General features: G+C 39.7%; 1 protein-coding gene across 1 annotated transcript in view; it reads left to right on the top strand.

Annotated features, from left to right (window-relative positions):
• Nucleotides 1-6748: 6748 nt before the first annotated feature.
• The window catches only part of cpsf1 (cleavage and polyadenylation specific factor 1), a 50546-nt gene continuing 42677 nt past the window's right edge, over nt 6749-14617 (top strand). Inside the window, exons 1-8 of the mRNA XM_073821610.1 lie at nt 6749-6883; nt 7134-7320; nt 8847-8874; nt 9026-9159; nt 9247-9327; nt 9420-9571; nt 12009-12155; nt 12269-12408. Of these exons, the coding sequence (XP_073677711.1) occupies nt 7177-7320; nt 8847-8874; nt 9026-9159; nt 9247-9327; nt 9420-9571; nt 12009-12155; nt 12269-12408 (826 nt within the window). The 5' untranslated portion in view covers nt 6749-6883; nt 7134-7176. The remainder of the gene's footprint in view (nt 6884-7133; nt 7321-8846; nt 8875-9025; nt 9160-9246; nt 9328-9419; nt 9572-12008; nt 12156-12268; nt 12409-14617) is intronic.

Genomic DNA, 14617 nt, shown 5'->3' with positions numbered 1-14617 from the left:
TACGAGGAATGCTGGGAAAGATAGTTCTAGAACTCCGGTGAAGGTTCCCGCTGGCGACGGTCAGAGGGAGCCACAGAGACCGTGTCAGTGACAGAGGAAGCGGGTCAACTCCTGGTTCAATCTCTCTGCCTGACCGTTGGACTCCGGATGGTAGCCGGAGGTGAGGCTGATGTTAACCCCAAGGAGGCGGAAGAAGTTGGACCAGAGACAAGAGGTAAACTGGGGTCCGCGGTCTGACACAATGTCCTCCGGTAGTCCGTAGAATCTGAATACTGAGTTATAGAGAATCTCAGCAGTCTCCATGCCAGTGGGTAGTTTATGTAGCGGAACGAACCTGCAGCCCTTGGAGAAGCGATCCACGATGGAGAGGATGGTGGTGAAACCGTTGGAGGGTGGAAGATCAGTAATGAAATCGATGGCTATGTGGGACCAAGGACGTTGAGGTATGGGTAGCGGTTGAAGAAGGCCAGCGGGCAGTTGTCGAGGGACCTTGGAGGTATTACATACTCTACAGTTGTTGACATAGGCAATGGTGTCGGAGCATAGAGAAGGCCACCAGAAGCGATTGCGGAGCAGTTGGAGAGTGTCCGTGATACCCGGATGGCCAGAACTAGGGAGTGAGTAGACTTCAGACTAAACCCGTGTTCGAAGAGCCTCGGGGACATAGGTGAGAGAAGCAGGGCAGTTCTCCGGAGTGGGATCGTTAGTTTGACCTTCAGCAATTTCGGTCATGATGTCCCATGAGACCGGGGCGACAATCAGAGATGTGGGTAGTATAGTCTCCGAGGAGGGGGTGAAAAGCTCAGGCTCATAGATGCGGGACAGAGCGTCCGCCTTTGTGTTCTGAGCTCCAGGTCTGTAGGTCACTTGAAACTGAAAGCGAGTAAAAAAGAGTGCCCATCTGGCCTGGCGATGATTAAGAACCTTGGCAGAACGGAGGTATTCCAGGTTTTTGTGGTCGGTGAGTACGGTAAAAGGGTCCTTAGCTCCCTCCAGCCAGTGTCTCCACTCCTCCAACGCCAACTTGATTGCCAGCAGTTCACGATTGCCCACATCGTAGTTTCTCTTGGTCGGACTCAACTTATGAGAGAAATAAGCGTGTGGAAAGGTCTTGGGAGGCTCACCCTGCCGTTGTGAGAGAACGGCGCCCACGCCGGTGCTGGAAGCGTCAACCTCCACGAGAAAGGATCTGTTAGGATCGGGGTGATGAAGAATGGGAGCCGTGGTGAACCTTTGACGTAGGTCATTAAAGGCTTGAATGGCAGAAGGTAACCAGGTGAGACGAACGTTACCCTTCTTGACCATAGATGTCAAAGGGGCTGCCACAGTGCTGAAGTGGCGGATAAAGCGGCGGTAGAAGTTGGCGAACCCCAGGAATCTTTGAAGTAGGGATGCACCGATCTGTATCGGCCGATCACTTGCGCGTTTTGTCAGTAAAGCCGGTTCTGTAATCAGCGGTAAATGCCATCAGGTGCGTGATTTCACGTTGAGCCGTATATACTACACACAGCCGTTGTTCACTGTAAACGGTAAACAACGGCTGTGTGTAGTATATACGGCTCAACGTGAAATCACGCACCTGATGGCATTACCGCTGATTACAGAACCGGCTTTACTGACAAAACGCGCAAGCATGATCGGCCGATACGTATCGGTGCATCCCTACTTTGAAGCTCCTTTAACGTCTTGGGCCTGGGCCAGTTGCGTACTGCCTCCACCTTACTCTCATCCATGGCCACACCCTCACTACTGATGACATAGCCGAGAAAGGTAATCTTCTGATGAAACTCACATTTCTCCTGCTTGGCGTATAGCTGTTGCTGGATAAGACATTGGAGTACCTCCCTGACGTGTTGGACATGTTTAACATAGGAGTCGGAATAGATCAGGATATCATCTATGTAGACAATCATCCAGCGGTTGAGCATATCCCGGAACACTTCATTTATGAATGCCTGGAAGTAGGATGGACTGTTGGCCAGGCCGAAGGGCATGACCCGGTACTTGTAGTGCCCGGACGAGGTCGAGAAGGCCGTCTTCCACTCATCCCCCTCCCGGATGCGGACGAGATTGTAGGGGGAGCATAGATCCAGCTTTGTAAAAATCTTAGCTGTCCGTAGCTGTTCCAGAGCTGACAGGACGAGTGGAAGTGGGTATCGGTACTTAACGGTGATGTTATTGAGGGAACGGTAGTCTATACATGGACGGAGGTCTCCGTCCTTCTTCTTTACGAAGAAAAATCCGGCCGAGGCGGGTGAGGTGGAAGGACGAATTAATCCCTTGGCCAGCTCCTCTTGGATGTAGTTATTTATGGCCTCTGACTCAGGTTGAAATAGAGGAAAGATTCATCCCCTAGGTGGCGTGGAACCTGGAATCAGGGCGATGGCACAGTCGCCCGCACGATGGGGTGGTAAGTTGGTGGCTTTAGATCGACTGAAGGCCTCGAGCAAGTCATGGTAGACGGTGGGTATGTTCTCCCTGGGGATAGGTTGTACAGGAGGGACAGTCGAGTGAGGAGGCTGCTTACAATGCTCCTTGCAGTGAGATGACCAGTGAGTAATGGAGCCCTGAGTCCATGAAATGATGGGTTCGTGTAGGTTTAGCCAGGGGTAGCCGAGGATGATGGGTGATTGTGAGGAAGATATGATGAAAAACCGGATGGTTTCCTGATGGGATGGTTCGATACACAGCGTGATGTCCTGGGTGGTGTTGTCTATTCGTCCGGAGCCTAGTGGTCGTCCGTCGAGGGCTGCCACAGGGGGAACACAAGAGAGGATGGGAAGATGATTACTGTTTACGAAGCCTGAATCTATGAAATTACCCGCGGCTCCAGAGTCAATCAGAGCCGTGGCATTAATGGCAGTTCCATCATACATTAATCTCACTGGAATTTCACATCGGTTTAGAGGAGACAGGATCTTACTCACTGAGGTGGGTGGACGAGGTGGTCTTGAAGGACATGTGGCCCGGATGTGTCCAGCTTGTCCACAATACAGACAAAGATTGCCCCTGAGATGTCTCTCTCTCTCCTCAGTGGAAATCTTGGTCCTTCCTAGTTGCATAGGTTCAGGTTGAGCTTCAGCGGGAAAGGAAGGTGGCGGTAGAGAGGTGAGTGGTCGATTGGGCTTGCGAGCTCTCATAATGTTGTCGACTCGGATAGACAAATCTATGTACTGGTCCAGTGAGAGCCCCTCGTCGCGACAGGCCAGCTCCATCTGTAGCTCAGAGTTGAGTCCCCTGCGGTAATGTAATTTAGAGGGGCTCGTCGTTCCAACCACTCTGTGCTGCCAGAGTTCTAAAAGAGGAGTGCATAGTCAGCGGCGGTATGTTTACCCTGACGCAGCAACACGATCTGTTCCCCTGCCTCACTGTTCTCTGAGCTGGGCTGAAACACTTCCCTGAAGCGTTGGAGGAACGCAGCGAATGAGGGGAAATGGGCTGGTCAATTCTCCAAACTGGAGCGAACACACAAACGCAATTCTTCCCTCATCATTAGGATACAAGTGCGGCTGTTGATTAACGAAGAGTGAGCACTGTAGAAGGAAGCCCTTGCACTTACTTGGTGTTCCATCAAATTTATCTGGAAAAGCCAAACGGGGACTGGCAGTCGGGGCTTGAACAATGGGTGGAGGCGTCGTTGGAGGAGGAGCAGCGGCAGGTTGAGCAACCGGGGCTGGAGGCATTTGGAATCCCTGTAACATCTGAGCCAACTGCTCGGTTACGTTGGTAAGTTTCTCCAGCTGGGTTTGGTAAAAGGCAGGCGGCAATCGTGCAATCAAAGGATAAACAGTCCAGTTGGCAGCGGGTAAGCAGTCCGATATGAAAACACTCAGGATTGTAAACATAACTACAAAACTTCGCGAAGACCGCGCCAGCGCGGCCCTCCTAAATGGCCGACAAACGGGAAGTGGCCTGAGGGACCCGGAACCGGAAGTGAGGGCGCCAGGTACGAGGAATCCTGGGAGAGATAGTTCTAGAACTCCGGTGAAGGTTCCCGCTGGCGACGGTCAGAGGGAGCCACAGAGACCGTGTCAGTGACACTGAGGGACTCATATGCAACTATTACAGAAGGTTCAAACACTCACTGATGCTTCAAAAGGAAAAAACATGCATTAAGAGTCAGGGGTGAAAACAGACTGAGGATGTGTACATTTTTCTTATTTAGCCTAAATATCTTTTTTTTTTTCCATTTAGTACTGCCATTCAGAGGCTATAGAAGATAGCTACATGTTTTCCAAAAGACAAAACAAGTTAAATTTACTTTGACCTTCAAATTCAAAAAGTTTTCACCCCCGGCTCTTAATTCATTGTTTTTCCTTCTGAAGCATCATAAAGTGTTTGAACCTTCTGTAATAGTTGCATTTGAGTCCCTCAGTTGTCCTCAGTTTGAAAAGATGGATCTCAAAATCATACAGTCATTGCTGGAAAGGGTTCAAATACACAAAAATACTGAAAACCCAAAAGATTTGTGGGACCTGAAGGATTTTTCTGAAGAACAGCGGGCAGTGTAACTGTTCAGGACAAACAAGGGACTCATGAAGAACAACTATCACTAAACAAAAACAACATAGTATAATCAAGGGGATGTAAACTTTTGAACTAGACATTTTTATGAATTCAACTATTATTTTCTCTTGTGGACTATATCTTTCATATGAAATATCTTGTTCAGGTCAGTACTAAAGAAACAATAACATGCATTTTTGGTAAAATAATATTTTGCAGATTCTGAAAGGGGGGCGTAAACTTTTGACGTCAACCGTATGGGTGAGACTTCTGTTTTATTAGCCGTTAACGAGAAGAATAACAATGTGCAGTAAATGTAAAAAACTTTGAACTGCAAACCAGTGTGTTCATAATTAAGATAAGACATTAAAATAATACAGTAAGACACACCAGTTTGCAATATCAAGCAACAAATCGAGCTGTTTTGTACAGCTAAAAATAGCTAAACCCAGATGAGACTGGAAGCCAGATTCATAAAATTTACAAATGACCACACTCACTTGTACAGGACGAAAAAGGTGGATAAACTTGCAATTCTGAGAAAAAAGTCAGAAATTCTTAATTGTAAACTGTACAAAAAAAAGAAAGAAAGAAAGAAAAGATTTGGGGTTTCTCAGTTTGTCACATACTTGAAATAATTTGTCAACAAATAATATTAACCCTTGTTCGACCCTATGTACATTTTTGTCCATTTCAGTTTTGTTTTTTGTTGTAAGTGTGTCTGTGTTAATGCCAACTGCATACATTTTGGCTCAGGTGTTTATTTTTATTGACATTTTAATATTTCACCATCATTTCCTTCAAAAAAAATCAATTTTACCCTCCGTACAAAAAATACTCACACTCAGGAACTTAAGGACAAAAATGTCCACATTGAAACCCATTAAAACTGCAATTTTTTGTAACCCAAGGCAATTTGACTATAAAATGATGCAATATTCGCTAATAGGCACTCATTCTATCGGCAAGGCTTTAAATTTTACATTTTTACATTTTTTTACTAGATTGTGCCATTTTTTCAAATTTGACATATACATAAAAAAAATCTAACACTATATATAAAATATAAATGCCTCAAAATTAATGTTGTTGTTCTTCACTGACACACCCAAGAATGTAGTAAGCAAAGAAAATTCTGCTCAGCACTTAGTATATGGAAATTACTAATATTTTTCACTTTTTCATATAAAAAAAAAAAAACACCTGTGGCATTATGCAAACAAACCAGCATTTAAAGGGTTACAATTCTGAAAATTAATCAATGCTTGGTATCTATGGATAGAACAGATGCAGGTTAAAAAAATCGACATGAGTGAAAGTGGAAATAAATATTAATAAATCATATTTTTATGACAGTTTTTGGACATGGACATTTTTGTCTATTTTGAACCTATGTGTATCTTTTTTTTGAACGCACAAGGGTTAATTCATAATAATAATTAATATTTATTAATATAATATTAATATAATTATAATAATATAATAATATTAATATAATTAATTTTCATATTAAAAGACTAGTTCACTTTCAGAACAAAAATTTACAGATAATGTACTCACCCCCTTGTCATCCAAGATGTTCATGTCTTTCTTTCTTCAGTCGTAAAGAAATTGTGTTTTAAACGTTTCAGGATTTCTCTCCATATAATGGCCTTCTATGGTGCCCCCGAATTTGAACTTCCAAAATGCAGCTTCAAAGGGCTCTAAATGATCCCAGCCGAGGATAAAGGGTCTTATCTAGCAAAATGATCAGTTATTTTCTAAAAACATTTGCAACTTATATACTTATTAATCTCAAACACTCGCCTTGCCGAGCTAGACAAGACAAGCATTTGACGTTAAAAAGTATGTAACTTGTAATTTTAATGGGTAAATAACCCATCATCATTTTGCTAGATAAGGCCCTTCTTCCTCAGCTGTGATGGTTTAGACCCCTTTGAAGCTGCATTTTGGAAGTTCAAACTAAGGGACACCATAGAAGTCCATTATATGGCGAGAAATCCTGAAATGTTTTCTTCAAAAACATAATGTCCTTACGACTGAAGAAAGAAAGACATGAACATCTTGGATGACAAGGGGGTGAGTACATTATCTGTACATTTTTGTTCTGAAAGTAAACTACTCCTTTAATTAATCAAAATAATAATTTTGGCGCCTTATTATTCCTCACATGGCGGGAACGCGCGTTACACGATCATTGCGCAGGTCGGACAGATTTGGGCGCTGCACTGCGGGCGCGAGTCATTCTGGGATGAGCAATGAATGAGAAAGTGCTGTCCAGTGTGCTGATAATGTGCTGAGTTCGGCTTCAAATAAATGTTTTTATGACACCCACTGCTCATAGGGCTCTTTTGGAAAACTGCACAATAACTCGCTGGTATGTTCGAGTTTAATTAGTGTTTTTACAATCGATGTTTACTGTGGTCAGATACTCTCGCTAGCATATTAGCAGGAGATGCTTGAGAGGCAAATAATGTCAACAAATCTGCGTGGACATCAGTAAATCAGCAGATGTGTGTATTTAGCGCAGTATGGTTTGTGAATCAGTCGGAGAATAAAAAGTGCTGCTGTAGAGTTTGCAAACAGCAGGAAGCACTAGTCCTCACTGTGTTGTTTTTGATGGGTAGGTGCTGAGGAGAGCTGCTCTTCATCTTCATCATCATCATCATCATGTATGCAGTGTATCGTCAGGCTCATCCGCCCACTGCTGTGGAGTTTGCAGTATATTGCAACTTCATCTCCAGCCAAGAGAAGAACCTGGTGGTGGCAGGAACCTCTCAGCTCTATGTCTACAGGATCATTTATGATGTGGAGGTGAGGGTGGATGTTTGTCTGTCTCTGGTGAAGTAAAACTGTCATTTTAGAGGGTATTTGGTGGAGCCAAGAAACCACTGGTGTAGACCATCCCATCACTGTGACGTTTGACAGCTACGAAATGTTGAAATACTTTTGTCTTATTAAATTATATAACTCTACACTGCTCTTCAAAAGTTTGGGATCAGTAAGATTTGTAATGTTTTTTAAAGAAATATCTTATGCTCATCAAGACTGCATTTATTTGATAACATACAGAAAAAACTATATTATTGTCAAATCATTATTATTGTTTTCATTTGTTCCTCAGACATTCCTCTTTAAAATAAAAGAAGTATAGTATTTTTTTTAAACTGACCCACATTTGGTTTTTCACCACTGAAAATGTGTACAGTTTAACGATTTACTCCTGGAGCCGTATTGAAGTTCCAATATCTCTGGAATGGAATCTCATTGGGCATTAAAAATAAAGATATTAAAAGGAAAGTTTGTTAAGAGCCAGTATCTAAAAGGGCATTCAAAGATCTTTAATACTGCTTGAGTTACAGGCATGCATACTTTGGAGAAAAACTTTTCCCTATTTCCCAATGGTCACCATTGGCACATAATGCAACAAAGATTGCTAAAGTCATTTTTAACTCCCTGTAACTTGACTCTGAATCTAAGGTGGAAATTGCCATTTTGACCTCCATCTACAAAATAGTGGATTACTCCGTAATTATTCATCCGTGACATTTAATATTTTGGCTTTCATCACTATAAGTCTATCTTTCTTCAGAATAAATATTAGCAAAATCAAAACCTCTGGTTGAGTTGACACGAAATGACCCTTTAGTTTTATTGAATTATATAACTGTGCTCTGCCCTTCAAAAGTTTGGGATCAGTAAGATTTTTTTAATGTTTTTCAAACATGAAAAACATGTCTCTTATGCTCATCAAGGCTGCTTTTATTTGATAACAAATACAAAAAAGCAATATTATTGTGAAATATTGGAATTTTATAAATGTTAAAATCTAATTTATGTCTGTGATGCGAAGCTGAATTTTGAGCATCGTTTACTCGAGTCTTCAGTTTCACACAGTCCTTTAGAAATCATTCTAATATGCTGATTTAAAATAGAAACCATTTTTATTGTAATATAACATTATGAAGTATTATTGTTTTTTTTCTGTATTTTTGATCAGATAATTGCAGTCTTAACTTAACTACTAAAAAAAACATTACACGTCTTACTGATTCCAAACTATATAAAAAACGCATATAAATGTGCAATTTTTTGGCCTTTTTTCTGTCATTTTAAATCTTACAGGCTTTTGTTGTAAAATGTTTTGTTTGAGAAATGTTAGTGGGCATTCTATTTTATATAATTATCTTTGTGTGATTATGCTATCTTTATATTTGCTTTTATAATAAATAAATAATATAATATAATATAATAAATAAATCACTTGGTTTGGTTGACTTTGGTTTATTTAGCTTTGCCATTATTATAAATATTAATCAATTGCTCTTATTGCATTCTAGAGCTCTTCCAAATCAGAAAAGTCATCAGGTAAGACTTTTCATTTTTGGTCCATAGTCAAGTATCCTGTAAATCAAAATGGATTTTTCGTATTAGGTTTATTATTATTAATATTGCTGCTGTTGTTATTATTATTATTATTATTGTTATTATTATTAATTTTCAATAATAAACTTTGTAGATGGCAAGAGCCGTAAAGAGAAGCTGGAGCAGGTGGCGTCTTTCTCTCTCTTTGGAAATGTGATGTCTATGGCCAGCGTTCAGCTCGCGGGGACCAACAGAGATGCCTTGCTTCTCAGCTTCAAAGATGCCAAGGTACTTGTGACACCATAACAGCTACTTCCTGTGGAAGTCCAGTTAAATAAAGTTTGTCTAATGTTGGTATGTTTCTTTTTATTTCAGCTCTCAGTTGTGGAGTATGATCCTGGGACGCATGATCTCAAGACTCTGTCGCTGCACTATTTCGAGGAGCCGGAGTTGAGAGTGTGTACTGCGTTTATGAGGATGTGTTGAAGTGTTGTTGTGTGGAGGTGTGTGTTTTACTCAGTCTGTGCTCTGTGTTTGGATGGTTTCAGGATGGGTTTGTCCAGAACATGCACATCCCTATGGTGCGGGTGGACCCAGAGAACCGCTGCGCTGTCATGCTGGTGTACGGCACTCGCCTCGTGGTTCTGCCCTTCAGGAAGGACACGCTGACCGATGAACAAGAAGGAATTGTGGGAGAGGGGTACGAACAAGTTTTCTACTGTTTTGAAGTACAGTGAGGAAGAAATGATTTGATCACCTGCTGATTTTGTACGTTTGCCCACTGACAAAAAATTGATCAGTCTGTAATTTTAATGGTAGGTTTATTTGAAACGTGAAAGACAGAATAACAACAAAACACGTTTCAAAAAGTTATAAATTGATTTGCATTTTAATGAGTGAAATAAGTATTTGACCTCTTCGCCAAACCCTTGTTGGCAATCACAGAGGTCAGATGTATCTTGTAGTTGGCCACCAGGTTTACACACATCTCAGGAGGGATTTTGTCCCACTCCTCTTTGGAGATCCTCTCCGAGTCATCCGAGCTCCCTCCACAGATTTTCTATGGGATTGAGGTCTGGAGACTGGCTAGGACCTTAATGTGCTTCTTCTAGAGCCGCCACTTTGTTGCCTTGGCCGTGTGTTTTGGGTCATTGTCATGCTGGAATACCCATCCACGACCCATTTTCAATGCACTGGCCCTGACGGTACATGGTCCTGTCCCCTTAGCAGAAAAACACCCCCAAAGCATAATGTTTTCACCTCCATGTTTGACGGTGGGGATGGTGTTCTTGGGGTCAAAGGCATGATTCCTCCTCCTAAAAACACGGTGAGTTGAGTTGTTGCCAAAGAGCTTGATTTTTGGTGTAATCTGACCACAACACTTTCACCCAGTTCTCCTCTGAATCATTCAGATGTTCATTGGCAAACTTCAGACGGGCCTGTACATGTGCTTTCTTGAGCAGGGGGACCTTGAGGGCGCTGCAGGATTTTAGTCCTTCATGGCGTAGTGCAGGGGTTTTCAAACCTGTCCTGGAGCCTCCCCTGCCCTGCACATTTTGTATGTCTCCCTTATTAGGCACACCCAATTCAGGTCTTGCAGTCTCTACTAATGAGCTGATGATTTGAATCAGGTGTATTAGATGAGAGAGACAAGCAAAATGTGCAGGGCAGGGGAGGCTCCAGGACAGGTTTGAAAACCCCTGGCGTAGTGTGTTACCAAATGTTTTCTTGGTGACTATGGTCGCAGCTACCTTGAGATCCTTGACAAGATCCTCCTGTGTAGTTCTGGGCTGATTCCTCACCGTTCTCATGATCATTGAAACTCCACGAGGTGGGATCTTGCATGGAGCCCCAGACCGAAGGAGATTGACATTTATTTTGTCTTTGTTCCATTTGCGAATAATCGCACCAACTGTTGTCACCTTCTCACCAAGCTGCTTGGCGATGGTCTTGTAGCCCAATTCCAGTCTTGTGTAGGTCTACAGTCTTGTCCCTGACATCCTTGGGCAGCTCTTTGGTCTTGGCCATGGTGGAGAGTTTGGAATCTGATTGATTGATTGCTTCTGTGGACAGGTGTCTTTTATACAGGTAACAAACTTAAAGGAGCACTCCCTTTAAAAAAGAGTGCTCCTAATCGTAGCTCGTGACCTGTATAAAAGACGCTTCTCATTTCTTCTTATTAAAACATTTGTGCTGCTTAAGGCTGATTCAATGATCATTGAAACTCTACGAGGTGAGATCTTGCATGGAGCCCCAGACCGAAGAAGATTGATATTTATTTTGTGTAGTTCAGGTGAATAGGGTAAAAAAAAACAATTAAGTTATCACCTTGCTTACTCCGTTGATTGATTACATGGATAATTGCAAACATTTTTTATATTACAAGTTTTCTAAAATGTTAAGTTTACATATGCAAATGAGGCATTATTTAATGAAATATGTGCTCATTTTCATACATTTCTAGTGTAAAAATCTAAACACTGGATGAAGTCAGTTTCAAAATTCTTGTTTAATTTTTTTGACAATATTAGAGTCAAATGTTTTTACAAAGGGGATTTTTGGTATCTCATTTTGTCACTCCATAATTCAGAAAATATTTAGAACAGATTAAAAAAACAATGTATTTTTTTTTTTTTTTACCATTTTTGGGGGAATAAAATCAAGCTTATTATTTTTGAACTACTCTGTAAAAACTTCAGGATATAGTCAGGAATAAAAATGTAAAGTTTGGTGTGTGTGAATGCTACTCAAGTGGAGATTTATAGCTCAGTGTAGGAGAAAAAACTCATTTTGAGAAAACGGTCTTTAAAATATGTATTGTAATTGAAATCTATTGACACAAATAGATAAAATGCTATAAAAGAAACACTTAACAGTGTCTTTTGGGTGTTTTCTTTCCTCTAGTCTGAAAAAAAATCATTTATGAAACACCAAAAAGCCCAAAATCTCAAACTTGACAGGTGCATGAAAAACAGTGTGAACCTGCAGTTCAAATAAACAGCATTTATTATTTGAAATAGAAATAATATTATAATTGTATGAATTGTCACTTTATCTATTTGATGTTGTCTTGCTAAATAATAGCTAATAATATAATTTACAGCATGATCCCAATCAAAATATTTTTTCTCTTTCAGGCAAAAATCTAGTTTCCTTCCCAGCTACATCATTGATGTTCGTGAACTGGATGAGAAACTCCTAAACATCGTTGATATGAAGTTTCTCCATGGTTACTATGAACCAACACTGCTTATTCTGTTTGAGCCCAATCAGACGTGGCCGGGGTACGATTATCAACATTTCATTATACATGCATTTCCTGTCTCAATCATATGAATGTTGTATTGAGGCTTTTGTCCACAAGCTGATCAACAGACATGGTGTTTGTTGTGTTCAGGCGTGTAGCGGTGCGTCAGGACACATGCAGCATTGTGGCAATCTCTCTAAACATCATGCAGAAGGTTCATCCTGTCATCTGGTCTCTCAGTAACCTGCCCTTCGACTGCACTCAGGTCATGGCTGTGCCCAAACCCATTGGTAAGATATTGTTTTTTACTCTTCTCTACTCTTACTGCATGTACATGAGCTTCACATAGACGTTCATCTCTGGTTTTTATGGCTTCTCAATAAAGTCTCCCATTGTCTGCAAGAATATCTGAATTGTAATTATTTAATTTTTTAATTTTAATTATTTTATTCATTTTATTTTTCCTGTAAGAGTGGGTGTTGCTTCCTGTACAAAACAGCTAATTTTGCTGCTTGGTATTGCAGATTGGTGTGTCTTTCCATATTATTTTAATGTATTATCTTAATTACGAACAAACTGGTTTGTAATGCACACAGTTTTACCGATTACTGCATTTTGACATTCTTCTAATTTCCGGCAAATGAATGGGAAGTCTCGTCCATAGTCTTACTTTTGTATTGAAAAAATAAGGTGGATTGGCACTTGTAATAATGTAATGTAATAACTTGTAATAATAATAATAATAATAATTCAGTCATTTTAGGAGCTGAATGTTTTTCAGGGTACATTAATGACTATTCCTTGAGGAATAGGGATTAAGGATTTTTACTAATATTTTATAATTAATTTTATTTATTATACGCCATTTTAAAAATATTGCAACTTAGATTCTACCAAATAAAATATGTTAGAACTTAGCATAAATATTAGTAAAATATATTTTCATTATAAAAGGCCAATGACATTTTAAGATTTTATTAATTAAAAAAAGAAAACAAACAGTTGTTGAGGGGTGAATATCCTATTTTTTTGTTGGTTTAGCTTATTATAATGCCATTTTCTCAGGCCTTCTGCTTGTGAGCCTCTATTATTTGAACAATATACATAATATAGATATTAGAAACACTTTCTTTGAACTTAATAAATGATTGTTTATAAGTCATATCAGAAAAATAAGTCTTTCCAGTTCTTCTTGTAAAGTCTAATTACGTGTTGAGCGTTGATTTTGGTCTCATCTGAACACAACACTTTCCCCTAGTTCTCCTCTGTATTTCATCTCTTTTTATTTATTTATGTTTTGGAGCCTGTATGACTTAAACTATATGTGATCCTGGATCACAAAACCAGTCTTAAGTAGCAATAACCAAAAATACACTGTATGGGTCAAAATTGTCGATTTTTCTTTTGTGCCAAAAATCATTAGGATATTAAGTAAAGATCACGTTCCATAAAGATATTTGGTAAATTTCCCTATCCTAAATATATGAAAACTTTCAGATTATTAATATGCATTGCTAAGAGCTTAATTTGGACAACTTTTTAGATTTTTTTTTTTTTTTTTTTTGCACCCTCAGATTTTCAAGTAGTTGTATCTTGGACAAATACTGTTCTATCCTACTTTTAATCACACATCAATATAAGGCTTATTTATTCAGCTTTCAGATTTTCAGATTTCATGACTTATGAAAATGATGTATAAATATGATTTTCATGAGTTTCACATGAAATTTAGCTAATATTAACTCAAGCATACAAGCATTATTATATGTATTATATATATATGTTCACCTGATTGTCAGCCTTTTAGATGTGTGCTTCTCATTAACAATTAGCTGATAAAGCATTTTTTATTAACAGAATAGAATAATGATGGCTGATAAGATATGCAAATGTAAAAAAAAAAAAAAAAAAAAAACTGGACACAAGGAACAGCTGTTACTTCTTGCCCAACTTGTTAATGAAAACAAGGATATAATCAAAGGAAAATTTGGAGTTGGAATAACCTCCAAAACCAAAAAATGAGCGTAGGAAAAATGTGTGCAAATAAATACAGAGTGTTTCTAAAAAGTTTAAGTTCTGAGGCAGATTGCCAGCAAAAGCCATTTTAGGATAGTTGGGATTTGGTCTTATTGACTTAGGAGTCCTCTTCACTACTCCTAATGTTTCACAGATTTAGGAGATAGCGCTAAAACGCTTTGTGAAATAATCTTAGAGCAAAAATTGAGGAGTCCTGAATTTAGGAATGACACACCCACTATTTTTAAGATTTTCTCCTAAATCGCCAAGTTATGAGCTACTTTTAGCCCCTATTGTGAATACGGCCCCTGATCGCTTTAGTTGTGGTTAAGTATTTGTAGGCATACAGTGCCTTGCAAAAGTATTTATACCCTTTCATTTTTTTTTTTCCACATTTTGTTATGTTGCTTCCTTATGTTAAATTACTTTAAATTAGTTTTTTTCTTCCCCACATCAATCTACACTCCCTACTCCATAATGGCA

The sequence above is a fragment of the Garra rufa genome, chromosome 17, assembly GCF_049309525.1.
Source record: "Garra rufa chromosome 17, GarRuf1.0, whole genome shotgun sequence".
NCBI lineage: Eukaryota > Metazoa > Chordata > Actinopteri > Cypriniformes > Cyprinidae > Garra > Garra rufa.
The sequence above is the reverse complement of the archived record's forward strand: the minus strand, read 5'-3'. Positions and strand labels throughout refer to the sequence as shown.